The sequence below is a fragment of the Takifugu flavidus genome, chromosome 22 (genome assembly GCF_003711565.1).
Source record: "Takifugu flavidus isolate HTHZ2018 chromosome 22, ASM371156v2, whole genome shotgun sequence".
NCBI classification, from domain to species: Eukaryota; Metazoa; Chordata; class Actinopteri; order Tetraodontiformes; family Tetraodontidae; genus Takifugu; species Takifugu flavidus.
Window position 1 is genome coordinate 3,584,155 of NC_079541.1, and position 25,799 is coordinate 3,609,953.

The 25,799-nt window shown below is 49.2% G+C and overlaps 5 protein-coding genes across 10 annotated transcripts; 2 read left to right on the forward strand and 3 right to left on the reverse strand.

Moving 5' to 3' along the window:
- The first annotated feature begins 139 nt into the window (after positions 1-139).
- LOC130519284 (uncharacterized) lies at positions 140-13,620 on the forward strand. Of its 4 annotated transcripts, none has more exons than XM_057022568.1 (7): positions 140-696; positions 10,349-10,456; positions 10,544-10,600; positions 10,677-10,835; positions 10,949-11,108; positions 11,466-11,566; positions 12,193-13,620. In XM_057022568.1, the coding sequence occupies exons 2-7, from the start codon at positions 10,415-10,417 to the stop codon at positions 12,355-12,357; spliced, it is 684 nt and encodes a 227-aa protein (XP_056878548.1). In that variant the 5' UTR covers positions 140-696; positions 10,349-10,414; the 3' UTR covers positions 12,358-13,620. The 4 variants fall into 4 exon arrangements, with proteins under 4 accessions (XP_056878548.1, XP_056878550.1, XP_056878546.1 ...); XM_057022570.1 differs by lacking the exon at positions 140-696 and adding an exon at positions 8,127-8,249; XM_057022566.1 differs by lacking the exon at positions 140-696 and adding an exon at positions 9,598-9,886.
- On the reverse strand, positions 637-4,977 carry lmod2b (leiomodin 2 (cardiac) b). Its single transcript, XM_057022557.1, has 6 exons — positions 3,849-4,977; positions 2,981-3,427; positions 2,627-2,887; positions 2,350-2,553; positions 1,767-2,216; positions 637-850 (listed from the first exon to the last, which is right to left on the reverse strand). Exons 1-6 carry the CDS (start codon positions 4,122-4,124, stop codon positions 824-826), a joined length of 1,665 nt encoding a protein of 554 aa, XP_056878537.1. The 5' UTR covers positions 4,125-4,977; the 3' UTR covers positions 637-823.
- asb15b (ankyrin repeat and SOCS box containing 15b) lies at positions 5,198-9,438 on the reverse strand. The gene is made up of 14 exons (XM_057022558.1): positions 9,268-9,438; positions 9,047-9,192; positions 8,572-8,624; positions 8,375-8,506; positions 8,139-8,303; positions 7,562-7,668; positions 7,350-7,488; positions 7,099-7,270; positions 6,636-6,796; positions 6,259-6,403; positions 6,041-6,196; positions 5,853-5,955; positions 5,640-5,793; positions 5,198-5,556 (listed from the first exon to the last, which is right to left on the reverse strand). Exons 2-14 carry the CDS (start codon positions 9,142-9,144, stop codon positions 5,390-5,392), a joined length of 1,752 nt encoding a protein of 583 aa, XP_056878538.1. The 5' UTR covers positions 9,145-9,192; positions 9,268-9,438; the 3' UTR covers positions 5,198-5,389.
- On the forward strand, positions 12,394-18,138 carry si:dkey-14d8.1 (endothelial zinc finger protein induced by tumor necrosis factor alpha). The gene is made up of 8 exons (XM_057022551.1): positions 12,394-13,133; positions 13,275-14,287; positions 14,801-15,000; positions 15,076-15,165; positions 15,244-15,336; positions 15,454-15,564; positions 15,698-15,821; positions 15,908-18,138. Exons 2-8 carry the CDS (start codon positions 14,263-14,265, stop codon positions 17,572-17,574), a joined length of 2,310 nt encoding a protein of 769 aa, XP_056878531.1. The 5' UTR covers positions 12,394-13,133; positions 13,275-14,262; the 3' UTR covers positions 17,575-18,138.
- Positions 18,139-20,062: 1,924 nt separating this feature from the next.
- On the reverse strand, positions 20,063-25,782 carry ints13 (integrator complex subunit 13). Of its 3 annotated transcripts, none has more exons than XM_057022553.1 (18): positions 25,635-25,782; positions 24,200-24,450; positions 24,044-24,118; positions 23,761-23,963; positions 23,610-23,690; positions 23,421-23,511; positions 23,202-23,330; positions 22,928-22,951; positions 22,227-22,311; positions 22,061-22,153; positions 21,892-21,981; positions 21,640-21,818; positions 21,415-21,579; positions 21,097-21,251; positions 20,784-21,014; positions 20,577-20,707; positions 20,368-20,503; positions 20,063-20,299 (listed from the first exon to the last, which is right to left on the reverse strand). In XM_057022553.1, the coding sequence occupies exons 1-18, from the start codon at positions 25,660-25,662 to the stop codon at positions 20,263-20,265; spliced, it is 2,184 nt and encodes a 727-aa protein (XP_056878533.1). In that variant the 5' UTR covers positions 25,663-25,782; the 3' UTR covers positions 20,063-20,262. The 3 variants fall into 3 exon arrangements, with proteins under 3 accessions (XP_056878533.1, XP_056878535.1, XP_056878534.1); XM_057022555.1 differs by lacking the exon at positions 25,635-25,782 and adding an exon at positions 24,768-24,940; XM_057022554.1 differs by lacking the exon at positions 22,928-22,951.
- Between the last annotated feature and the right edge of the window lie 17 nt (positions 25,783-25,799).

Below are 25,799 nucleotides of genomic sequence, written 5' to 3' on the forward strand. Positions count from 1 at the left end.
GAACACTGGCTGCGACCCCATATCAGCTCGTTGGGGATTAGAGCAGGTATGAAACTTTCCACTGAGTAGCAACCCGTTATATTTAACCATTCTTTTCGCATTCGTTATATTAATGAAGAAGAAAAAAAGTTTGAAGCACTGCCGCGTTTACGTTTCACCGTTTTTATTATTCAATTGGACCTATTTGATCGAACACGTGTGCTGCGTTCAAGCGCATGAAGATTTATTTTAGTACAGCCGCAGAAATGTATTGTTGCGTAAACGCAGCTGCTGGGGGGGCTCGTGTGCGCGCCCTGGTAGGATTATTTTACACTCTTTTGTCATTTATCAAACCGTATCGAGCACACAAAGTGATAATTGATGTTGGGAGCAACACATTTTGTACTCGTCGCAAATGCATCGCAGGTGTGATGTAAAATCACTCCGCCAGCCGTTTCACCACCTTGTTGATTGCATTGCGCGTTCCCCGGTGTGATGCAGCGCAATTAGAACAACAAAAAGTACTCCTGGCCAGAGTGGGGGTGTCAGTGTGGGAATGTGGATCAGTGGTGCTTGACTCGCACTCACAAAGTGATCGACATAATCTGAAGAGAGTCCCGAAAATGGCAAATGCTTGTATTAGAAATCACACAGTAATCCCAGCAACAACAGATCATATTTACAATTTTACAGGAAGAAAACGTCACCAATCAATAGGTAAGTCAAATCAGCTTTTTAAAAAAAAAAAAAAAAAAAAAGCGGTTTGCACAAAAACGCTCTACTGCTGCAGTGCAAATCTTCACCTTGGTCGTTGCTCAGTTCCTCCCCTGGTTTGAGATTTTTTTTATCGTAGATGTCGTGGGATTTCCACCTGAAACACGACAAGTCTGGTCAGGAGGATGTAAGACATGTTTAAAGACAAAAATCCGTTTAACGTGGCTGATTTTAATGTTTATCAGCCAATGGCGGGAAACGTAGTCTCGAAGGCCCCCTGGTGGCTGTATGCGATAAATCCCTTCTTGATCGTGGGCAAACTTTTGGACAGTATGCTGTGTTTTATGTTGTGTTTATTTACTAAAGCTGTTTAATAATTGCTATTAAATTCAGGCGTGTTTGCGACGTCACCATTTTAAGTGTTAGCGGACTGTTTTGCCAACGGTGCTCCGTGGCAACGTGTCACGTCTGACTTTATCAAAGTTCAACCTGACAGTTGCTATAAATATCATCACTAAGCAGCAGGAATGTCACAGCGAGGACCCCCAGGCATCTCGGGGCACGGCCGATTTTCCACTCTAACGATGCTAATGAGCTGTGCTAAATCTGCCCTGGAGCTAATAATAATAAAAAACAATAATAAAGGAAAGGAAAAAAGTTAAGATGCACTGATTTCCCTGTGAAAAGAGATTGTTTTCGGTATTAAATATTTGTCTCTGGCTGCAAAAAGGCTGTTATGGTACGACGGCGCTGGCTGGAGGTGAGCAGCGTTTTGCCTGCCCACCCCTCTGCAGAGACAGAACATTGCATGTGAGCCACAGAGATGACTCAGGCAGCTCTGACTCTGTCACCCTCGTCTAAATTTACCCAGATCGTTATGCCTGAAGAGCGACGTTTGAATTAAATACGATGCTCGAGTGCTTGTGGAGGAGGAATAGCTCAGACCTGCATTATGTGCTCCACCATATAGGCGACGGCGCTCCGCAAATCAAAAAAAAAAAGTTTGCTAAAAGATGAAGCTAACGGCAACGTAGTTCTTGTGCGAGCGGTGGTGGTTTTATCCCGTTTCTCACCCGTTTCAAGCTGCGGATGCTGCTGTTGCGGATGGACTCCATCAGTTGATCGTGGGCCGATCTCATCGGCGTTGATGGCCTGCTGCCCTCCTCCCCTCTTCTGTCCACCATCACGGGTCTCAGCGCGTTCTTGAGCTCCTTCAGGATGCTACCCGTCTCCTCCCCGCTTGCCCCCTTCGACTTCGCCTTCTTGCTTTTCTTACCCTTCGTCTTTGTGGTGGTCTTCTTGCCGCTGGCTTCGTGCGCCTTGATGACCTCCGCGATCATCCTTGTGGGCTTCTTCTCGCGCTGCGGGAGGGGGGGCGGGGGAGGAGGTGGGGGAGGCGGTGGTGGAGGAGGCGGCGGTGGTGGGGGAGCGGGAGGAGTCTGTTTCTTGGTGGTGTCACTTCGGGCGACTTTGGGCGAGGACCAAGGAGACGTGCAAGGTGATGACCGAGGAGGAGCCCCTTTCTGGAGATAGAGTGGGAGGGGGGGACTCAAGTAATTGCATCAACACGAAAAATTAGGACCTTTTCTGAAACCCCCCAATAGAGGACATGTGAACTACCTGTCACACAAATGTCCTGTAAAGATGCCTAATTACCAGCAGAGTGGTTCTCGGGTTCACCGCTCCCTCTGGCGCCGCTTGCTGCTGCCTCTGCTCCTGCAGCCGCCTCTGTCTCTGGCGATCCTGGTTCCTGGTCAGGATCCCCGTCATGCTCATCCTGGGACCAGGTAGGTTGAACTGGTAGCCCAGCTTGATCAGGGTGTGGTTTTCCCTCAGTATCTTCACCATTTCCATCTCTACCTGTGAGAAGGTTTGGATAAAGGTCACACTCGATGAAAGACCACGTATTTATCAGTCGTGATCGTGCACCAACCTGTCCCCCGCACATGTGTCTCTGGTTGTGAAAGCGTAGTTCCGTAAGGGTGTTGTTTCCTGGAAGTGCCTGGACCAGCGCCATCACACCCTTCCCCGTCACATAGTTGGACTCTATATTCAGGCTGGTGATTGATGCATTCTCTTTTAGCATCTTAGCAATGGCCAGAGCCACCGGGTCATCGGCTCGAGTGTTGGCCAGGCTAAAGACCCTCACGTGTGTGTTGGTCCTCAGGGCTTCGGCAAATCGAACAAGGGTCTCCTATAATGACAGCCGGAGTTGTACAACTTGGGAATCACCAAATAAGTAACATTTTAGATACTTGAGTAAAGAGACAGACGAACTGATTTGTACCTGTGATATATCGTCGATGTTGTTGAGGTTAACCTCTCTCAACTCACAGTCATTTCTCAGAACACGCTGGAGGGCTTCATCCACAACGGTCGGGTTTCCGTTCGCATTTGGGTCAGCAGGTGGAGGGGGAGGAGACAGTCTAATAGGCTCCACCCTCTGTGGCTTCAGTAGCACCTGTGGCTCAGGCTGTGGCATCAAAGTCCCAGAATCCTTCGAGGTTTCAGGTTTGAGTTCATTGTCTTCTATTACCTCTTCCTCCTCTTCTTCCTCTTCCTCCTCTTCTGTCTCAGCTTCCTCTTCTTCATCTTCTTCCTCCTCGTCTTCCTCCTCCTTTTCTTCTCCCTTCTTTTGTTTTTCATACCCTTTCAACTCCTTTTCATTTTCAGCATCTTTTTCATCCTCTTCTCCAATTTTCTCTTCTGTCCCACACTCCTTACTATTTTCATCCTGTTTTTTGGACATGCAAGGAAGAATAAATCCAAAAATCAACCAATTTTTATGTTTTTGTTAACATTTCAACTATTTACCGTGGAGGAACCAATCAAGAAAGGCTACATAAACAGGGAATATTGATCAGCTCGTCTGTGAATACTTCTGAAGACATGAAAAGGTTGCTTCATCTCTTTGTGTTCTCTGTCTTTTCCTTATGTGTTTGATTGGCTTAGCGGGAATCGACACACGGTCTCCCTGAGGATTTGACTTTAATGTTGCTAATTTGCTGGTCTGAGTTTCGTACCTGGGTTGTCAATGCTAACCCACACCTCGTCTGATTGGTGGTATGTGGTACAGCAGGTTAGTAAGTACTTCAGAAGACTTTATTCAACCTTTGAACATCTTTAGTTTTTGTCATCTAAGTGTCCTCACTGACCACTTTAGAGCTGGATCCACTTATCTCGTCCTCCAGCAGTTTGCGGGTCTCTGTCTCCCAGTACTTCATGAGAGCCTCTCTGCTGAAGGTACCCGTCGGAGTCTTGTCCGTCTGGTCCCGCTGTCTGAGTCCGATGGGGATGTTGTCATCAGGGTCGATGTCCGTCAGCTCTTTCTCCAGCTCCGCCAGCTCTTCGGGGCTGAGGGAAGCCAAAAGCTCGTCCTCGTCCACATCTTCGTACTTGCTCAGCTCGCGTCTGTACCCAAAACAGCTCATGGCCGATCAGTTCTTGGACTGTTTAAGATTAAAACAATTCCCAAGGGGTATACTCCAACAACAGTCGAGGGTCCACAAAGAGGCTGCCGGGGATCCACGGACATCAGGCGTCATAAGACGTTAGGAGTCCACAAGAGGCGATCCTTGTTGGGTCGAACCACTCCAGTCTGAACCAGATTCGTCCTCCCCTGTTGTTATGCCCTCGAGTGTCTTCGAGCCTGTAATCTCTTCAGCTGCTGCTGGGGCCTTAAGAGAGGGATCAGAGGGGAACGTACCAAAGTGCGGGCCCCATGATGCAGCATCTTTTTTTGGGAGGCCCTCCTCTGAGAGACAGAGCCACAAAAAGCCCGTGAGCTCAGAGCGTGTCGCCTGTCAGCGCAGCAGTTTGTCCGCATAGCCTGAGCGGCTTCGTAAGTGGTCATGAAATACCAACGGGACAAAACAAAACCGATAAACAGAAACAATGTATCTGCGAACAACGGTGAAACCGATCGGGGTGTTTTTAAAATACACGTGAACGCACAGATAAGCCAGCTTGGAGCTCATTGTTTGGGAGTCGCACAGTGTTAGCTAAATCTGACACGGGACAACAAATCCTTGAGTCACAACCACAGGAAAGTTTCTACGTGAAAATGGCCCAAAAAGGTTTGGTGGCTTCAGACTTTCAAGTGTAGCTCATCCAGGAAGTTGTTTGCTGAAAGACAACTGTTGCTCTTGCCAACATGTTGCTCGTTCTCTTTATCTCATCTGCTGTCAAGTGTCGAGTGACGGATTGTGGATATTTTAGAAACGGCTTGACCTGCTGCAGTTGTTGTGCTATGTTAAAGAATAAAAATACTCCAATTACTGCGTTTTGTAGATTATATTATTTTAGATTAGATTTTAGCTTCCACTAGATAACGTTAGCAGGTGTTTTCAGTTACACTCTGAGTAAACCTGAAACACCTGTGTTAGCCTACAGAGCCTTCAAGACTTGAGAGACATATTTTTCAGCTGCATCGACAGTTTGTGTTTTCTTATGGCACCTCTACTGACATGAAATCACAGGTAAATGCTTTTAAAACCAATAAGAATTCCAGGATTTCGTTTTATTTTATTTTGCTTTCTTTGTTAGCGAGCAGTGATACAGCAATTAAAAAAAGTCAGTCTGCTAGTTTCTAATGTGTCACGTAGTCATGGTCACCCCATTAAATCGTCTAATAACTCGAAATATTTGGCGTATTCCTCCTATTTGGACTTTGGGATAAACTGTAAAGAAAATAGTTTCATTTTGTAAGGTCAGTGTGCTGAGAGAAACTCCTGAAGGTCACATAGTTCTGCAACGTAGGAGGAAGTGGGACTGCAGCCATGGCTCGAGGGTCATTCAGCGTCGTCAGGCTCATGTTGCCCCTGATGGCCAAGCGGCACAAGTGCTGCAGGGTGCGAGGTTTACCTGGAAGAACGCACACATATAGCGTCTCATAACGCCCGCGACACTGTGGATATTTTTAATTGAAGCACGAGGCCACGTTTTACTCAGTATGTCAGAAATCTCCTCCCACTCCGGCCCCATTTTCAGGATCCGTCTGAGCTTTGGACAGATGCTGACGTAGCTCACGTAGTCCAGGAGCGTCCTCACCGTCCCGCCGACTAGGTGTGTCAGCCACGACACCGACACAAACTCGCAGAACTGAAAAGCGGGCGTTCGTTACCGTGGCTCCTTCGGTGCATGTGAATGTACAAACTCACCGTGATGACGTCTGGTTGACTGTAAATCTGGTACACTCGATTACGGAGGTCAATCCACCTGCTGTCCATTCCTCTATCATCACCATGGAAACACTGGAAGCATCTATGATGCACAATTGCACAATTATCTGAATATTTTCCAAGAGAAATGTCATGGAATCTGTAGCAAAATTGAGCCACAGGCGCACTTGTAAGCTTGGTATCCACTGTTGAGCAACAGTCTCATCATGATGTGGTCACTCAGGCAGTACTGCAGCGCCGTGGGGAAGAGCGTGTTGCTGATCACTCTGAAGTAACAGTTCACGTCTGCGCCGTAGGACAACAGCAGCTGCACAAGGTCATGCCTGCGAACCGGAACGAGTCGTCACAAGCGCCAAAATATGAAACGGGCGCTTCCAATGTGTACCTTTCCGCTCGGACGGCAACCAGGATGCATCGCAGGGGGTCCAGCTCGGTCCTCGCTCCAGCCGCCAGCAGCAACTTAGCGCAGGTTACGTCACCATTGGAAATAGCGAAGAACAAAGGAGTTTTCCTGAGGTCGCCATAGTTCTCTTTCAAGAGATTCACAACCAAATTATTGCAGGATTTTCTCTTTGATCATGTAGAAATGCATATCTTTGCGAGCTAATGGCTCACGCTCTAAATTTTTTATGCTAGCTTCACAAAAAGAAAAGGGAAAATACCCTTATTGCTGTAGCATACATTCAGACATGTGCTGATGACTTTGTCCTATTTAAATATTAATTACATTTTTAAACGCACATGTGAGGGAGTTTAACACACCCGAGATGTGAGTGCCCAACAAGGCATTGACATCACGTCCTTCCTGAATCAGTAGCCGCAGGCACTCAACTTGACCACCATCAGTGGCAGAGTGGATGGGGTCCTGGCCCGACAGATGGATGGCTCTCTCACTGGTGATGGGGATGAGAGTCCTCAAGACTCTAAGAATTGGAGGTGGGAGGTTGGGGTGGGGGGCAGAGAAAAAACAAATGCTAAGAAGGGAAAAGGGGACTCTGAGAAACACGCTCATTAGCTTGCGGTCAGAGCTACAGTGGAAAACAGCGAGAAACAGAAGCTCCTTTGTTGCAATGACAGTGAAAACACCGCGGGATAAGAGGAATGGAATGTTAATTTGTCTCCACTCTTTACTTCTGCAACTCCAAATTTTCTTCGACGACTCGGATATTCACACACTTTTTGAGTTACGTTTTTAAAAATAGGCTACAAGAAGGTTCAGGCTCACAGAATGTGTCCCTCATATGAGGCTCTGTGGATGGGTAGCTGGAAAGCGAAGCTAGCCACATTCGGGTCGGCCCCATGCTGAAGCAGCAGCTCCACGGTGTCCAGGTTCCCCGACCCGGCCGCGTCATACAGGACGGAGTCTCCATTGGTGGCCTGGGCATTCACGTCCCCACCTTGTCGGACACAGCGAGAACACTTGGAGGTGTCACACTGGATGCTTGTGAGAAGAAACAAAGGTGGTTTGGTGCTGACCGTGCTGTATGAGGACGTCCAGGGCCTCGGTGTTGCCGTGTTCAGCAGCGATCGCCAGAGGTGTCACCCCATGGCCGTCTCTGGAATTGACTTTAGCTCCATGTCGGAGAAGCTGCGTCAGAACATCTGCGCAGCCCACCTGGTGCATGGATGGAACAGAAGTACGGGGCAACAAAAGGGAGCACTGATCTCATGACCTCTGGTTGAGTTACCTTCGCGGCCTCGTGCGTCGCCGTCCATTTGGTCCAGCACACCTGCTCCACAAAAGCCCCGCCCATGAGGAGGGTCAGAACCATGTCATACGACCTCTGCCTCACTGCTACAGAGGGTTAAAAAAACAAACAAATTTGATGTCTCCAGGATGCGACACAAGTGTACCTGTAAAGAGATCCTCAGAGATCTGGGGGGCGGGGCTTATTGTTTTACTGCCGCTAATGCCAGATGACATTTTTAGTGGCTTTTAGGGGCTATGAGCTTGGAAGCGGAAGGTTGCTGGTTCTAATCCCTGAGCCAGAAGGAGATTTGAGTGGCAAAGGTTAAAGCCCCCACCTGTTCCACCCTTATCATCACTGCTGGGGCCCTTGAGCCAGGCACTTAACTCCTGAGTACAGCCTGAGTGCACAAGATTCCACAATTCAAATCCCAGTAAGCATGATCCTCGGTAAGCATGATTTTAGCTCTAATCACATTAATTTGGTATTTGGTCACTTGTCCGGTGCCTTTTTGAGGGTGGGGCATCGTTATAATACAGGGGATTTTCACCTCAGTAATTTAACACTGTGTTTGTACCGATTAGCAGAGGGGACTCGTTCCTGCTGTTGGTGTTGTGCGGCGAGGCTCCGTGGCCCAGCAGAATCTTGACGTTGTCCACCAGGCCGGCCGCCACAGCCAGAGTCAGAGGTGTGTCCCCCTCCCCTGTCTGCACCTCCAGGGTCAGGTGTGCAGACGCCGTCCCTGTCGCGGGGACACCAGGTTAAAACTGGACCAAACGCGAAGCCCTCTTCCCTCCCTGGGCCCGTCCTCACCCTGCAGCACTGCACGCAGCACGTCTGGCTGCGGTCTCGGCGCCGCTACGTGTAGAGGGAGGCGGCCTCTGCTGTCGCGCTCTCTGTAGGCAGACGGACGAGCTGCCTGCTGCTGTAGAGCACAGCTGTCGCCTGCAAACAGGCCCGTGGTTTTCTGATTCTATAGATATTTACCTGATGGTCGGGCTCATCCTCACCTCTGCGAATAGCTGCCATTATCTTCGTAAACGCTTCGCTGTGTGGTTCAGTACTAATGCAGCGGGAGGACAAATAGTTTGTTTATTCGGGCAAATGCACGTTATAATTGAGCTTAACGTGAAAGAATAGGTCAATCTTTTGCCCATCCAATAAGATCTGCGTTTACTATCATATTTATAAACATGTTAGCCAAGTGTTAGCACACTAATCAGTGTGTTTTGTTCACTTAGATGACACATTAATGTAAATGGTAACCCGGGTCCCCCTCCATGGGTGCTAGCATGTTGCTATGCTATATTTCTACTGCATGAGCAAATAAACATATGATCGGACAGGACACTTTCAAAAACAGTGGAGGTTGAGGGTCTGCGTTCACGCCACTGGATGGCGCCAAATTTCACTCCCTAAATTTAATTCCAGATTTTCCTAAATTCCAAACAATAGTGCTGAAAATGGAAATCCCCCCGGTCAAACCTGCTTGTTTTAGCTGATTTGTTGAGATCTTGAATGCTCTCTTGAAGAGCAAACTCAATAAGTTCCTGGTTTATGCTGTCCTGCTCCAGGTCGTCCATGTCTGACTTTAAAGTGCCCAACAAGGCTGAGTTCTTTGTTTAAACAGCCTGTAAATGTGACAAAAACAGACAGCATGGTTGTGTTTCAACCCCTCTGATCTGGAACGTTCACGCACGTCTCACCTGTTGATCTGATCCCAAGGCCTTGAACGCTCTGCAGGCTCCCCCTGTATTTTTGTTTTGAAGGGTTGTTGTTGCTGCCTGGGTTATATTTGTCCCGCTTCAGCCCGGTGTCACATTTTCACTTCCTGTGTCCGATTGCTGCATCGCCACATCAATCACTGAGTCTGATAAAAAAGCACATTCGAGGCCTCCCACACGACAAAGATCGGTATTGATGTGGAACCAGCGACCAGTGCAGCGGCGGAGGATGCCCCCGCCCCCCTTTCCTCCCCTTTTTAAACAGCTGGGGTAATAACCCCGGCCCGCCATCGACGCCGTGTCACAGAACAAGCGCCCACAAACAAATTGATACGTGGGAGTTTATGGAATCAAGTCCGAGACGGCGTCAGTGTGTGACACAGTGATTCAGCCTGTAGGCGGCCTCTCCACCACGTCAAAAAAGCCTCAGCAGCCTGGAGCGAGCGCATGCTGCCAGCCCATCCTCAGATTTCACTCGGACACGGCGCGCACACACACACACAGACACAATGTGCTCTGTCTCTGACCTGAAGCCGCTCAGCCGCTTTTTCATGCACGCCGTTTGAGTAACCACGGATTTTTGCTCCATATGAGGAAGAATGTGAGTATCAGAATTTGTTTTGTGTGTGTTTAGTTGCGCCTTTTAATTCTTTACATGCATCCTTTGTACGTTTTGTGTTGATCTTGTTTCATGTGGACAACCTCTGAGTAACGCCAACCTTTACCTGGACCTTTTAAAGTTAGACATTGAATTGATTTAAACCTGAAAAAGGCTCAGTGGTATTTTTATTTCATCTTTATTCAGTCCTGTTTGGCTCCTCAGACCCATCAGCACACTCATTCACGCCTACAGGAGATGTAGAGCCCTCTAATTAGGCGAAGGCGTGTGTTTTGGGGACACCCTGGGACATGCAAACTACTCCTGGCGGGAATTGAACCAATAATCTTTCAATAACCGTGTCGAGGTTAAACCACAGTTCAATATAAGTCCTGCTGCAACTCTGAGGAGCACATCCCATCTTCTAAAAGTGTTTTAGGATGTGTTCCATATCTGTTCTTTCAGATCTTGGAAGCAACTTGTCTCCTCTTGGGTCTGTTCGCGAGTTTGCGCCTCTGCTCTGGAAAACTGATGACACCCATAACTGATGATGTGAGCAAGCTGTCCTCACTGGTGAGACGCCTCACAAGCCCGACGTGTGACTCTTTCGCTCATCGCCAGCAAATCTGGGATGCAAACCTGTCTCGAACTGTGTTGCAGAAGCAGAACGTTCCCTCCGATTATGAGATTCCCGTCAGCTCCATCCCCAAAGACGTGGTACGTAAGAACACAGCAGTGACGTTTGGGTCAACCTAAATGGATGGTTTTGAAGACGGGGTGTTGATTCTCGCAGGCCGGCACGTGCTGGGTGGTCTTAAACATATACCCTTTGGAGCAGAGTCTTCGGAACCTGGCCGGCATGTTTGGCGCCGTCTCCTCCAACAGAGAGCAGATCAGCGTCTTCATATCCATGCTGAAGAGCCTCCGCTTCACCTTCAACCACGAGGAGCTGGTGAGTTCCCGGGTCTGGTGGGGCAAGTGTCTGGAGGCGCGGGGCCGGGGGCCCGGTTTTCAGGATTTAATAATTCAGCTCTCGAGATTGCTTGTGGTTGTGTGATCCCTCAGGAAGCGGCGATGCAACTCTTTCAGTGTCATTATCGAGAGAGGGGCCTGATGTCCGGTCTTTACTTTGACTACATCAAAGACATCCTCCACGCCGCCTCTCAAGGAACATCCGGCCTCCCGTGCAAGCCCCCGCCGTGCCTTAACCAGCATCCCTCTCCAGGTGATTGCTCATTTGCATTCCTTTTTTAAATTTTTAATGGACATTTGAAAGGCGGAATAGAAGCCTGTTAGAGGGTATTGATTTTTGAAGACGGACACCAGGGAGGGGAATCAGATATTAGACGCACGGGCAATGAAATGCACAGGCGAGACGAAAGAGGCATTAACATGGATCCCTCGACATCTTAGAATAGAACTGTAGTTTAATTGTAGATGAGGTCATCCAGGAATTACACGGTGGTGAGTCCTGCTTGGTTTCAACGATTCATCGCTTAATTTAAAAGCATCCCAAGGAATATCTACAGATTCGGCCTCCTGCTATCAGATTTCTGTCGCCAATAACATTTGCATCTTCCAGGGGGTCAGGAGGAGGGTCGAGGCTCCAGCTGGTCGATCAGAGCGCCCTGGATTCTGGTACTCATCCCTTTTACAGCTTGTGCCGTTATCCTCCTGTGGCTGGTAAGGAAGTGAGCATTCCGGATAGCATAGCCGCTATAAGAGCAACTGACGTAGCCGCTATAAGAGCAAGTTGAAACTGAGGTTTCAAGCAGTACGTCGAGATGTTTGCGCAGACATACATGTGATCATTGGGTGTTACTGTAGTAATTATTCTATAGACATCTAGTAATTATAATGAAATTATGTCATATCAGCGCGCTAATGTGTAATAGACGTTTTACAGTAAATGAGATTGTAGTCTAATGTGAACTATTTAACATTGCCAACTGTGAACGTGTAGCAATCGTGCTAACAGCTGCTAGCTATTTAGGCAACTTTCCATGATCAAATTATTTGCGGTTGTATTCAAACATATTCTTTTATCCCTCGGTTTATTCTGTCATTTCAACCAAACACCGTTGTGTTAAACCATGAAAATCCCCAATAGTAATGTTCTTTTCTGAATTAATAAGGCTACGGCGTAATGCGCTTCCATTTCCAGGAAGTCGGTCCTCGCAGAACTAACAACCGTTCATCAAATATTAACTAGCACATTTAGGCCGTCATTACCGAGCACGATGACGTTTGCCATAAACACCAGAGCCGCTTGGCTTGAGTGTGATTTTATTATTTTATTCCATTCTCAGGGGAAGTCTGGGCGGCTCTCTCCCAGCTGCAACGTTGAGGACCTTCGACTGCGGCCTTTTGACATGATCCCGACCGTTTCCATCTCCGTCCCGCTCCAAACGCTCCCCAATCCTGCCGACAGCGAGCCGGTGCAGGATTCCGTCCGTGAACACGAGAGCAGCTGAAGCGCGACGGATCTATAGGACCAGAAGAACGACCTCTGAGAACGTGAAGCCTGGCCAGATACCTGCACCTGGAGGATGTCTGATCTGGGATCGGTCCTTGCATTTAATTTCTGGTTGCATCATTAATTTTTCCCCCATTTTTGGGGCGTAACGTAGCCGAGCCGCTGTCGACGACATCAGAAACGGCCACCGAAGACGCTGCATTTGATCTCTCACAACTTGTTGACGTCCTCTGAGCTGCGATCTCCCACAAATCACCGTCCCGGTCGAGAACAACACGCCGAGCATGTCGAACAAGCGTCCCACTTTTGTGTATCAAAGATGAGACCAGATGGCAGATAGCCGTCGCCAGAGGCGCTTTGAATCCGCCCATTGTGTCCCAAAGCTGTTGCCCAGCGATCTATAGCCGCCGCTTGGCCTCCGCGGGAGTGTTTGGACTTTTTAATGCCTCATTCACTGAGTCAATCACGTTCAGTCATAAGAGCATGACTCCCCGGGCGCGTGCGCGCACGCTCATGCGTCAGCGGGAGACGGGACTGGCGGGGACGAGGGAGAGCGAGGCTGACGGGGACGGATGGAGGAACGGGCGGATGAGCTCAGTGAGGAGCATAAGGAGGGCTTGTTCTCGCCACAAAAGAACTGGCCGTAGGCTGGAGGAAATACCAGTTCCAAACACCACTGATGTCGGCAGATCCCGATGAATCAGCAGGGGAGGAATCTTTCCAGACCGCAGACGGACAGTGATGCTTTACCTCCGGTGGTATCAGGAGGGATCGGTTTGTCTACAGATGCTTTGTGGCTTCAGAGCTGTGTATTTTTTAGGGCGATCTGTGTTTGTCGCCCATGGTTGGGTTATTTGTTACTCGTGAGACAATTTGCAACTAACGTCTCGATGTCTTTTTGTACAATTGTTGCAGCTGAGCAACTTTTGCGTATCGTGGATGGAGGAAAAAACTGTGAAAACATAGTGTGAAGTGATTCATCGCCACCCGTGACGGCCGTGCTGTGACTGGAGCTGAACTAATGTTTTTATCCATTACGCAACAGTGCTGACTGTCGCAAATATTTGATGTCTTACTGTCCTCCAGACTTACTGTGGTTTGGCCGATGTGAATTAACCCGTTCATCTACTGGAAACATGTTGTGAATGTGGGCCGACTGTGTACTCAAAGACGGTTGTGTCAGACTTAATATACTGTATATTGTCAACTTAATTTGGTGTGAAAAATACTTTTACTCAAGTAAAAACTAGAAATGCGACAATGACAACGACTCTTTTATGAGGTATGGTTGAAGTCCATTTATTACCATTTTATTAAAACTTTCACTCCAATTACCTCACTGATATTTAATTATTGCATATTAATTATATATAACATATCAATACAAAAGTTTGGCAGTGTGCAGCACACATTAGAGTTACATCAATGCTTTGTGAAGTCACAAAAGATGAAATAAAAATACATTAAAACAGATGATAACGCCACTACAAATGCCTCTTAAGTACTTTTGCACAAATACTTTTGTACATTGGTTTCATTATTAGGGCACGGACAAGTACTGAATAACAAATTCAATAGTAGGAAGAATGTGACCCTATTAAACGATTAAATCTTGATTACGTTTTTTAAGCTTAAGTTCATTTCTAAAGTTGAGCCGATTTTCTTTGTTTTCCTCCACTTTAATTACGTGCTTTTATTCCGTAAACACACTTCCGCCGGAAACACCCAGACTTTTGTTTTGGAAAGCCGCTGCCCAGCGGCCGCCATTATTCTTCCTGGCTTGACGGTCCATTAAAAGACGGATAAATACTTTTAAGCAACACTTGAACGTAAAGTCTAACGCTGCCGGCCTGGTGTAGCTGTTTATCCAACCAATGAAGTGGTGAAAAAGGCGGAGCGAAAAATGGAAAAACGTGTAAATACTGCAGGTAAGTTGCTAAGCTAACTTTAGCGCGCTAACAGTAGCTGCCGTGCCAGGAGCAGAGTAGCAACGCAAACCATCTGTTGCGATATATTGAGTGTATGTTTTTGATTCAACGCCATCGTGTGCGTGTTGGAGCATCTTTTGCAACACATCTGCCCACATTCTGCAAAAATTCTCCGTGAGTGCTGGTTTGTGCCGCTGCTCGATGTTCCAATGAACACATCTTTTACACCGGATGTCTCGAACCGCCGTGTTGTGCTGGCTAACCCCACACGACACCCCTGTTGCTGCACAATGCCCATATTGGCTTCCCTAAACTTTGAATCCCACACTGCATTCGTTTGGCGCTCATTCTCCCCAAGAGCGTTCATGCAATCGTCCATAATTTTCCTTCTGCAGTTGTCAATGGGTTAGATAGCTGCAGCGCCCCCAGCGGCGGTTTAACTGATGCCTTCGCGCCCTCGACTTGTCCTGTTGTGTGTTTGTGGTGTAACTACAGCTGTACTGTGTTGCACAGGTGTCCTCCCGCTGGCCTCCCTTCGCTTGATGGCGTCCCCGCTGCAGCTGACGTACTCGTTCATGTGGCAGGTGATAAGGCAGAGAAATGTGAAGCTGTACAGCAAAGTGGAGGAGTTTATCACCATGGTAACGCAAGCCGTTCCCGAGCTCATGACTTTCAAGCAGACGGCGCAGCTCCTGTTGGGGTTGAGAGCGAGGGTGAGAAGACTTCACTTGTGTGTGGACCTGATTTATGCCCGCTTCGTCTACATCCTGTATTCTTTTGCATCCCAGATCATTTTGGATTTGCTGAACAAAGAGGGGCCACCAGATTCCAGAGCTATTCAGATTCTCATAAATAAGCTAAAGGTCTCGTCTAACGTGGTAAGGTTTTAAGTTCATTGTAACTTTTTATTTCCTGCAAAAGCAGGCAGAGTTGACGTCTCTCGTCTTGTGTTGCAGAAGGACGCGGAGGTGGAGAAATCACAAACAAACTTCATGGTGCTGGTCCAGAATCTGCAGAAGAATCCTGCTGAGAGGAAGCTCTTTTTCCAGGTACCTAAATCTACGATCTGCTTTTTTCTAATCCGAGTAAAGTAAATGAGACCAATGGCACATTCCTCCCTCCCCTCCCCCAGAAATAAACGCTCCTTCCTTTTGTGGTCTCTGCAGGAAGTGTTTCCTGTTCAGTATGGAACAAAGTTTGACACGGCATTGCAGGCTCTGATCGCAGGCCTGGTGTGCAAGCTGGAACAACTCTTTCCTGTTCCCAACCTGTCCCAGGTGTGTGCTTGTGCTCATGTTCACTCTGGGTTTCTCTTTGTTTCAAGTGAAAGCGTGTCCATGTTGGCGCCTCCCAACAAAATGAAACAAATCCAGTGGGGTTTTGATGGCGAATTCTTGTGATTTCCTGCAGCTTGGGACCATGATCTCGATGGAGGCCTCGGTACTGGAGGCATGTGGGGGCCTGATACCAGACCCCAGGGACCTGAGGACTCTCCTCGTACACCAGAAGGCCAAAGGACTCCTGGGTGTCAAAGGTACGACTGCCTAAGCATCGGTTGAATAAAAAATATTCAGTTCAATCCAAAGTAAAGTGGTGACAGAGCTTTCCCGTTACGTGCAGCGGCCGTCTCCTCCTCGGTAGGCGACTGCGTGCTCGATTCCCTCGCGTATCGCTCCAAACCCGCAGAACCCCCGGCGCCACCGAAATCGCCAAAGCCAGCAGAGGTCGCCGTGAGCGAGAGGAGCCCTGCCTCCCTCAGCGACACCGAGGACGTGGACGGGATATCGGATGAATCCGACAACCCGGCGTTCCTGGCCGCCGAAGCACAGCAAGAGAAATACGGCAGCAAAACAGCCGAGGGCGGCGCCGCGGACGCCGGGGATCAGACCGTGGCGAAGCCGGGGCAGGAGTGCGGCGTGCCGGACGAGCCTGCCGCCGCCCCACCGGGTGCAGAGGAAGCGGCAGCAGGGGAGAAACCCGGAGCGCAGCAGGAGGTCCCGTTAAAATCCATCCCCTTCCGAGTCGTTCAGATGCCGAGCAAAGCGGCGGCCGCCTTCCAGAGTCTGGGAGGCGGCGACGCCAAAGGCGGCCAGAAGCCCCAGACCCAACGGGTCACGCTGCACCAGTGGGTGTCGCAGAAAATCGCCACGAATTCCCTCTCGCTCCCCACCCTGCCCCCGCTGCCTCCGCCCAGGTTCGGCTACGGAGACGACATGCAGCCCAGCATCCGCAAGAAGAAGCAGATCCGGCCGCCGTCCGACCGGTTCGCCTGCAGCGTGTGCGACAAGAGCTTCCCCTACCAGTCCAAACTGACCGACCACGAGCGCATCCACACGGGAGAGAAGCCGTTCGCCTGCACCGCCTGCAACAAGAGCTTCAGGACGCAGGCGTTCCTCAAGAACCACCTGAAGACCCACAGCACCGTGCGGCCCTACGCCTGCGGCCAGTGCGGCAAGTGCTTCGCCAAGCTGCAGACGCTAACGAAGCACATGCTGGCGCACAGCGGCCAGAAGCCCTTCTACTGCGACATCTGCAACAAGGGCTTCACCCAGTCCACCTACTTCAAGAGGCACATGGAGTGTCACACCAGCCAGATGACGTACCCCTGCAAGCACTGCAACAAGTGCTTCCCCACGGCCTTCAAGCTGACCAACCACGAGCGCTGGCACACCAGGGACCGCCCTCACATGTGCGAGCGCTGCGGGAAGAGGTTCCTGGTCCCCAGCCTGCTGAAGAGGCACATGGGGTACCACATCGGCGACCGCCAGTACCTGTGCTCCCAGTGCGGGAAGACCTTCGTCTATCTGTCCGACCTGAAGAGACACCAGCAAGACCACGTGCCCAAAGCCAAGATCCCGTGCCCCGTCTGCCAGAAGAAGTTCTCCAGCAAGTACTGCCTGAGGGTCCACCTGAGGATCCACACCATGGAGCGGCCCTACCGCTGCTCCATATGCGACAAGACCTTCACCCAAGTGGGGAACCTGAAGGTCCACATCAGGCTGCACACCAACGAGCGCCCGTTCAGCTGCGACGTGTGCGGGAAGACCTACAAGCTGGCGTCCCACCTCAACGTCCACAAGCGGACTCACACGTGCAAGAAGCCCTGGACGTGCGACACGTGCGGGAAGGGCTTCTCCGTGCCGGGGCTCCTCAAGAAGCACGAGCAGCTGCACACCCGGGACGCCAACTCCGACTTCGCCGGCAAACGGAGACACCGGGGCAAGCACAAGAAGCACTCGCTCAAGAGTAAGTACGACGAGGAAGACGAGGGCAGTGACGATTATTAAGGCGTCTTCCCAAACCCCCGCGACGCGTTCAATCATGCCGTTCGATTTTTTTAAAATTTTCGTTTCGTAGCACTGATGTTATATAATCACTCTAACTTTGGTATAATTGTCAGCATTAGGTCAAATAATCTGGATTTAGCGGAGCTGTCAGACTGTTTTTATGTTGGGAAAAAGGGTCATCCAGTGTTGGATTCCTGCTCTTGGAATTATGGAAAAGACACACACACACATTGTAAAGGAAGTATTCCTCCTCATGTGCTGTAGATAGCTGGTTGCGTAATAATGTTGTGGCGTCAACATACGTGGAACCTGAGCGGTTAGAACGGATCTCACGCGTTTCCCGTAAACTTTCCTCCATTCTTAGGATTTGTGTTTATTAGAATCTTCTCTCCTTTTTTTCCCCCCGTGATGTTAAAGTAGGAAAAAACGTGTTGTGTGCCGCAGGCATCCCGAAGGAAAATCCACGGCAATAAATCTGCTGTCGAACAGTGTGGATGGTTAGAAGTCGTCAGCTGTTCAATGGTTATTTTGATGCTTTACAATAAAATCATTATACGCTCCCAACGTGTGATTCCGGGCTCATGTTGTGCTTGTTAATTACATCGTTATTACATTGTGTGCAGTTTGTGGCAGAGATATGAAGGAGGAGGTTACGACCAAGAGAGGTTAAATTTAGGGACACATTAGGGCAGCGAAGAGGCTTTTTCCAACCCCCCCTCCCCCCTTTCTGGGGGTAAACGAAGGCAGGACTCCTTTTCATGGTTTGACCCGACATTTTCGTGACGACGCAGCAGAAAACGTGGCGAGTCACCGATGTGCTTCTTTAAATTGGCTTGAGCTCTTGTTATCGATTAGCTTCGGTGGGGACGAAACTAAACTTTCTTTCATCATATCTGCTGAATTATGGTTAGCTTGCGTTGCTAATGGAGACACAGTGGGATTAATGCATGTTTAGCCATGAAGCTCCTTCTGTCTAACACCACCAGAGGTGGAAATAATCCCCCCTTTCTTCCTGCGTGGTTATATCTCACGCTCTTTTACCCCTCCCTGCTAATGACCGCTCATCTGACCTTCTGATCCCATCCAAAGGGACCCCCCCACCGCGCCCCCCCGTGCCCCGGTCCCTATTCTTCCACCTCCACCTCCTTCCATTGGACCGGCCCCGCTCTCTGACTCAGGATGTGAGCTCACTGGCTCCGTCTGCCGCCGTTCACCCCCGTATCACTGCGGCCGATTGTTGCGGCCGCCGAGTCACCCGAGTCACATTGAAGCGACTCGACCACGTCTGGCCGGGCAGACGGGCGGACGCACGGGGCCGAGGCTGCGATGGACGTGCAGCAGCCTGAGTCAGAGGGGCCTCTTCTCTTTATCTACAGCATATAGAACAACACCGTCGTGTCACCAGGCAACACCCCTGCGGTCAGCCGACGGACTCTCAGCCCTGCTTGTGATCCCCACCAGACATTTCAAACAGATAAAAGCATTTCTGATAATTGTAGGTTCTTTTTGAATGTGAGTGGGACTGTGAGGAAGCCGTCTTACTCCCAAAGTGGGTTATTTTACATGTAACCTCCCGGGATTTTTATCGAGGACTATTTTTCACAGCTCCCTTTTTTGGCCCTCTTTTTGACAATGCAAATAACTTATCACTGAAGGGGGAGGGGGGAGTTCTGGCCCAGGTCAGAGACAAAACCGATGATACCGGATCGGTTCTAGTTCAGCAACAGTCAGAGGAAAAGTTTGAGAGCCTCCTTTTTAAAACCAGTTTATGGCTTCTCAGATGAGGATTTATTGACTGTTGTTAATGATTCCCATCAGGTGGGGGGCTCCTGACTGCTGCTTACGTGTGTGTGTGTGTGTGTGTGTGTGTGTCTAGTTGATGTTGGGGTTTTACTTTCTTGGGTTTTATCTGCTGGTTCTAAATTTCCTTCCCATAAAAAAGTCTGAGTGATTGATGCAGTTACATGTTCATTACTAGTGTTTTAATTGTGGCCGAAGCCCTTGATGGTGGAAATGCACCTCCTTAAATGTTTCACGTGCACCTAAACACCCGCGATCAGAGGCCACTTCAGGTACTTTGTCCCCAGATGTGTCCCGAACAGCCAAGCGCCAAGTTATGGATACCCCGACAGGAACCACAGCTGGCCGAAGGACCCCGAGCAGCTGGAAACAGGACTAGTAATTGTCCGGCAGCCATCAGGTATTTGGAATTCTCACAGCTTGTACGGTTTAAAAAAAACAGTACATTTTTATCCATTTATTCTAATTATTTCAAATATATGTCTAAAACCTGGTACAGTATTTTGGTACGATACTGCCACCAACAGGGCATAAGTGGAATTGCATCAAACCTGGTGGAACAAGACTCCTCATCAGTAATCTATTATTTTAGGATATCCTGAATCCTGTTATGTTTGAAACATCCTGACGTTTCCCTTCCAATGACAACAGGTCATAAAGGTAACGCGTCAAATAAACAACCACAGAACTCCGTCACCAGCTTTTATTACCTTTCACAATGTGCCAAGAGCATAATTATAAAATCCTGGATTTAAAAAAAATTAGAAAGTACAGTTTTCGCCGTCCGTTTCATCACATGTCTTGTGGAATACAAGTCGAGACATAATTCTGTGAAGCATTCCAGTCCCAAAATCTCATCCTGGGCAGGGCTCAACCTCGGTGGCGCCATCATCTGGAGGCCTTGCCATTTTCATGAACGTCCATCCTGTAAAGAGGAAAAGGTTGTTTAAATCGGCTCGTACGTGACAGTGAATCCCGGCGTGTGTCGCGCACCCGTTCTCGTCCTTCAGCTGCTGGTACAGCTCAAACTTGTTGTTGACCGAGTTCGCCCGTCCCGCAAACTCCTGGTGCTTCCTGGAATTGGCGGCGGTGATGCGGTTGGTCCACATGGTGAGGAGCGAGACGGGCCCTGGGGAGGATTTAGCCATGGGTGAGGGTGTGGAATTTTGCACGAGCGGTGAAATGTTGTGGCGTTCCGGTACCTTTGGCTCTCTCTGGAGGGTGATCTTCCTCCGCAGACACGCGTGGCTTCTTATTGAGCGGCTCTGGAGAGTCTGGAGAATCTTTGATCACCTCTGATTCCTGATCCTCTTTGTCCAGTAAACCTTTTAGCCTGGGGGTTAAAACCACAACAGACCGGTTGGTAAAGGTTTTCAGCTCTAAATCGAGCACGTCGGGACGCGTCCCACCTCTCAGAGTCCTGCCAGCTCTTCTCCTCTGCCTCTTTGCTGCCGTTTTTCTCTGCTCGCTCTTCCCTGTCCTCCCTCTTCCTCCCCCTCTTCTTGCGCTCTTCCTCCTCGGGGGGTTTGCTCCTGCAGGCGACGATGCAGTCCAGCACCCGCTGGTGCCTGTCCGTGCTGCCGGCGTGCGTCTTCACCAGCGTCTCCAGCTCGTTCCACATGATGCGGTACTGTTCATCCCTGACAACATGACGGGAAGTTATGAAGTTATAAACGACGTCACCATTTTCCTGCTTATTTTTAGGAGATGGCGATAAAAAACCTCTTTGGGCCTTTGCCTCTGGACCCCACGGTGGAGATCGGGAGAGGGTCATTCTTCCTCTCCATGTCTACAAGATTGTAAACGGTCTTCTGGCAGGTCAGAACGTCTTCTTCTGATAAAGTCTCCTTCACTATCAGGTTGGCCAGTGGCACCACCTAGTGGCGAGAAACGAGAAGGCAGGTAAAAGGAAAGTTTAGGGAAATCTTTTAAAGATCATTTAAAGCTGGGAAATTCTGTGACAGTGTTACAGCTGGATCTGAAGAGTGTTTGGCTTGGTCGGGGTGTGCACGTGAAGCTCCAAACCACAGTGCTGCTCACCGCCTGCATGTTGAAGATGGTGGTCTGGGAGATGATCATTGGCCAGTATCGGGTGTAGCGCTCCAACTGGGCTTTGGCCCTCTCCGCTGGAAGCTTCCCAGACGGGTCGTAGCGGGACTCTGGGACGGGCATGAGCCGGTTCTCCCTCATGAACTCGCCGAAATCCTAGAAATGATTTCGGTTGAATGAGGACGGAAGCAGAAAGGACCGAGGCGTTGGGCGTACCGTGATGCGGTAGTCTGTCACTCGGCCTCCGCAGCCCTCGCTGATGGAGGGCGGGTCCTCCAGGGTGGAGCGGTTGCTGTTGAGCACGTGCAGGAAGATCTCGCCCCCGTGGCTGCTGAGCATGTGGCTGATGACCTTTGACCCCGACTTCCTGGGCTGCTCCAGCAGCACCGACCGACCTACAGGACGAGTTCGTCAACTTCAAACAAGTTCAGCGCCCAAATCATAGCTTGGATAAATTATCGATTTTACCATTGAGAAGAAAGTTGGTCAGGCACGACGACGGGCGACTGTTGACGTCTGTTGGGGAGATGCGATACGCTCCGGTGCAGTAATGCAGCTCTGAAACAGCGGAACAGAGACGTTCCTCTCACGTCTTTGCTGTGTATTTCTGCCTTGAACCCACAAACCCTCAGCCCACCTATGTTGTTGCTCCGTGGCGTGCACCACTTCAGCGTCACCGTCTCTTTCAGTCCGTTTTCCCGGGTGCTGGTGCCGGCCATGTGCAAGTCTCCTGCTCGGGACAGAAATTCATCCATCAACCGGGACACCACGAGAAGGGAGATTTTTACGCTCGTTCCACCGACCGTTTTTAAAGAACTCCAGGTGAGCGTCTCGGTGGTGGAGGAGCTCGACGTCGTAATTGGCCGACGTGTTGGCGTGCTGCTCTTCCTGCTCGTCCCCAGAGACGACAACAAGGTCAGTGTGGAGGTTCGTTCACAGAATATTTACACATGCATCAACGCAGGCATAGAACACCTCAACACTGCTGATTTCATGTTTTTACAGTGGAGAAGAAAAACTGGTATTTTCCTTTACATCTGTCAACACTGATGTCATGTTTATTTGTTTATATTATTACCGAACCAGCCGAGCAATGTGCCCAGACAGGTTCCTATCAACACAAGAATCTGAATAATTCAAACAGCAGATGACACCAAACACGAATGAGGGGAAGAGCAGGAATGGAGGAGGAAATGGGTGGGAGGTTTGGAGTGTTTTTGAGGAATAAATAAACAGGTTTGATCATTTACTATCTCGGGAGGGGCAACACTGGTCACAGATATGTGGACTTTGAATCCAGCAGCCCCTAACGTTTGTCTTTAAATTAGTTTTCTTCTTTAATTTGAATACCCATGAATGGAAAGGGTCCAACGTGAGACCAGAGCTGCCCATCCCTCGCCACCTAAACTGGCCGCTGAGAATAAACAACTGCGAGTCAACGGCATCGGCTGAACTCTGACCCTTCCTCCTGCTTGATGTGTGTGTGTGAGATAAGAGTACTAACCTGGTCGCAAAAATTTAATGTGGGCTAGCAAAACAGAAAATACAGCATGAAACCAGCAGCAGATTCATGGGCATATCGACGTGCAGATGAGAACAGAAAAAAGGTGAGAGTAATTACAGATGAAGGATGAGCTGCGCAAGGCAGAAAACGGCAGAGAGAGAAACCAGGTAAATAAAAACAACTGTTGTCTTACGAAATGAGAAAAGGTCAATGCGGATTGTAAATTTTACTGAAGGCATGTGCACAGGCAGGCAGACGGCTGGAGCTACTTTACCTTCATGGGGATGTTGGTGATGGTGGTGGAGGTCAAGTCAAAGTGCTGCTGGACCAGAATGTTGAGTTTGGCGGCCAGGTGGCGTCCCGCACGAACGCTGTGGACCTCGCTGGTGAGCAGGGGCGAGATCTGAGACACCGGGGGACAGAAGAAGATGCGGGTCAGAAGTGACCGGTGTCCGATTCCTTCGACGTGCGTGACGGGGAGGCAGAGATTCACCTCCTTTTTCGCCCGGTCGGTCACCAGCGTGTCCTCGCCCTGTGGGTAGATGTGAATCAGAACCAGCTCGCACTGCTGGATGGCCATCAAGCTGAAACACGGAGGTAAGAAAGCAGAAAATACTGTTACATTGTGCAACAATAACACAGTTTCTCTTTCATTATTCTTCATATTTCAGCTGACACTGACCAGTCTGAACCTGCTGCCAGCTTGTTCTGCTCTAAAATGGTCTCCTGGATGTAGTCTTCCAACATGCGGACGTGAGTATCACTGAGGAATGAAGAGTCTTAATCAAGAGCTCTAAAAGTGAAGAGGTAGAAGAGAGAAGGTTTATTTTTACCTTTTCGCGTCAGTGAGGCAGATGATCCGCCCCCTGTTGGCCACTCTGTCGGCTGTGTCCATCAGAGCCATCCGCTTCTCGTGCTGCAGCTCTGTGATTTTGCAGAGCGACTCCACGGCAGCGACCAGGCCGTGCAGGATGCTGCAACACTCGGGATCTTCCCGAGGGTTCGGTGGCCCGATGGCTGCCAGAGCTGACATGAGCTGAAAGAGGAATATTCACCTGTGTGAGCTGAAACAGGGGGGGTCGCATTCGGATCCGCGGCTTTGCGGGCAGAGATTACCTCATGCACACTTTGGTCTTCTCGCCTCCAGCCGTTTAAGATGTGGAACTCTGAATCACTTACAATGTAATTTATCTGTGAAACAAAAAAAAAAAAAGAGTATTAGGAAAACACTTTCTTTTCCTGTCTTTTTTTCCTTCTTCTTTTCAAGCTGACCAGTTTGTCCCTTGGATAAATATCATACAGTATCCGGCAGTACTCCATGGAGCATTCCACTGCACAGGTCCAGAGGGACTTGGACACAGGGGCCAAAGGAATGAGCCCCTGAGCTCGACTCTTTGTCACCACGTCACATTCCACCTGCTGCCGACTGGACTCTGCCATGTAGGGACAGTGGTCCACCACAAACACAGTCTTGTGAGACACTGCAAACATCTTCGATTTGAAACCCTGCAAGGTGAATTGATCTGAAACGGGAAGAAAAAAATATTAGATATGTAGTGCTAAATGTCCGACACAGGCGTTTGCACTTGAGCAGGAAATGTAAGCATCCATTGTTCAAGTTCTGATTCATAGATAGGCGACTAAACTGTCCAGAAAGCCAACCACACCCCCACAACAATAGTCTTTCGGTTACCGTAATTACGACTATCTAGACATCAGTATGAAGATAACGCAACAATTTGCTCAATGAACATGATACTGCCCACAGCTTTGGCCTGTCGGCTAACATTAGCCAGCCCCATGTTTGCTGATTTACCTTCACAACCATCGAAACACTCACCCATTGTGGCGTATTAGCGATGCAAAGTTTAAAATTTTCTCTTGAATCTCCTCCTAAGCGTCCATTACTTCTATTATCAAACTTGGTGAGACTAGCACAAACAATACCCTGGCCCGTTACAGGCTAGCATGTTTGTTATTGGCGGAAATACGGCGTTCCGTCCCTGTTATCCGTCCCCTTGTTTCTGAGTTGGAAAATGGTTCCTGGAGTGGTTTTTCTCTGTCAAAGTACAGGATTGTTAACTTTTCCCCCCTTACAAACTAGTTATATCCTATGTCTTTATAGTATGTGAGTATGCAGGGAATTCCAACACAGTAAAAGTATATGCTAAAAGTAATTTTGGCCATAAGAATTTAAACATATGTTAGTGAATTCGAAAACGGCTTAAACATTCTGCGAATGAAAACCTTTAATACCAAAACCGCGTTTTTCAGCCATCGCCACCATTTAATGCTGCCATATCATAAGAAATCAGTGTCATCCATATTAATTCAACCACAATTCAACATTTACCACTCGAAGCACAAACCTTGAATAAAATATGTATGTACATTTCATTTACAATCTTTAATGGAAACTACTAAACTTTAAGTTTGCGGAGCTGGCGCGCGTGTTTTGCGGTTTGCGGGGCACAAGTTGTATCTCCTCTGTCCATTTGTGCACTTGTTTTGGCCTTTTTGCCAGTTGTCGATCAGTTGTAGTCCATGATAACGGTCCGTTATCTCCTGCGCCCGTAAGGACGACATTCTGGATCTTTTGCGCGTGTGAGACAATTGCGGTGTTCTGGAGCGGCTGGTTTGCCGCCCCCTCACAGTGTGACGTGACCAAGTCTCACTGGAGCTTCAACACTTTCCCGATCAAACCCACCATTCTCGTTGATTTGACCCAGCGCCATATTGATGCAATCGGCACCCCCAGCCGAACTTGGGTGCACCGCAACCAGCACCCGGCGGTGACAGCGGCGGGGCCGGAGCAGAAACGCTGATTTTAGCCGCAGAACGAGCTGCAAACTTCCGAGGAATGTTCTGTGGG

Coding starts and splice junctions, on each gene's coding strand:
- lmod2b (XM_057022557.1), bottom strand. CDS start 4,124: ATGAGCTGTTTTGGGTACAGACGCGAGCTGAGCAAGTACGAAGATGTG. Junction 2,888..2,980: donor ACATCGACGATATATCACAG/GTACAAATCAGT, acceptor CTGTCATTATAG/GAGACCCTTGTTCGATTTGC. Junction 2,554..2,626: donor GACACATGTGCGGGGGACAG/GTTGGTGCACGA, acceptor ACCTTCTCACAG/GTAGAGATGGAAATGGTGAA.
- LOC130519284 (XM_057022566.1), top strand. Junction 10,601..10,676: donor GCTCCATCCCCAAAGACGTG/GTACGTAAGAAC, acceptor TGATTCTCGCAG/GCCGGCACGTGCTGGGTGGT. Junction 11,567..12,192: donor CCGTTATCCTCCTGTGGCTG/GTAAGGAAGTGA, acceptor TTCCATTCTCAG/GGGAAGTCTGGGCGGCTCTC.
- si:dkey-14d8.1 (XM_057022551.1), top strand. CDS start 14,263: ATGGAAAAACGTGTAAATACTGCAG. Junction 15,001..15,075: donor TGTTGGGGTTGAGAGCGAGG/GTGAGAAGACTT, acceptor TTTGCATCCCAG/ATCATTTTGGATTTGCTGAA. Junction 15,166..15,243: donor TAAAGGTCTCGTCTAACGTG/GTAAGGTTTTAA, acceptor CTTGTGTTGCAG/AAGGACGCGGAGGTGGAGAA.
- asb15b (XM_057022558.1), bottom strand. CDS start 9,144: ATGGACGACCTGGAGCAGGACAGCATAAACCAGGAACTTATTGAGTTT. Junction 6,404..6,635: donor GTTGGGCACTCACATCTCGG/GTGTGTTAAACT, acceptor ATCTCTTGAAAG/AGAACTATGGCGACCTCAGG. Junction 5,557..5,639: donor GGAGATTTCTGACATACTGA/GTAAAACGTGGC, acceptor GCGTTCTTCCAG/GTAAACCTCGCACCCTGCAG.
- ints13 (XM_057022553.1), bottom strand. CDS start 25,662: ATGGCGCTGGGTCAAATCAACGAGAATG. Junction 24,119..24,199: donor TTTATCCAAGGGACAAACTG/GTCAGCTTGAAA, acceptor TTTGTTTCACAG/ATAAATTACATTGTAAGTGA. Junction 23,691..23,760: donor TGCCTCACTGACGCGAAAAG/GTAAAAATAAAC, acceptor TTCATTCCTCAG/TGATACTCACGTCCGCATGT.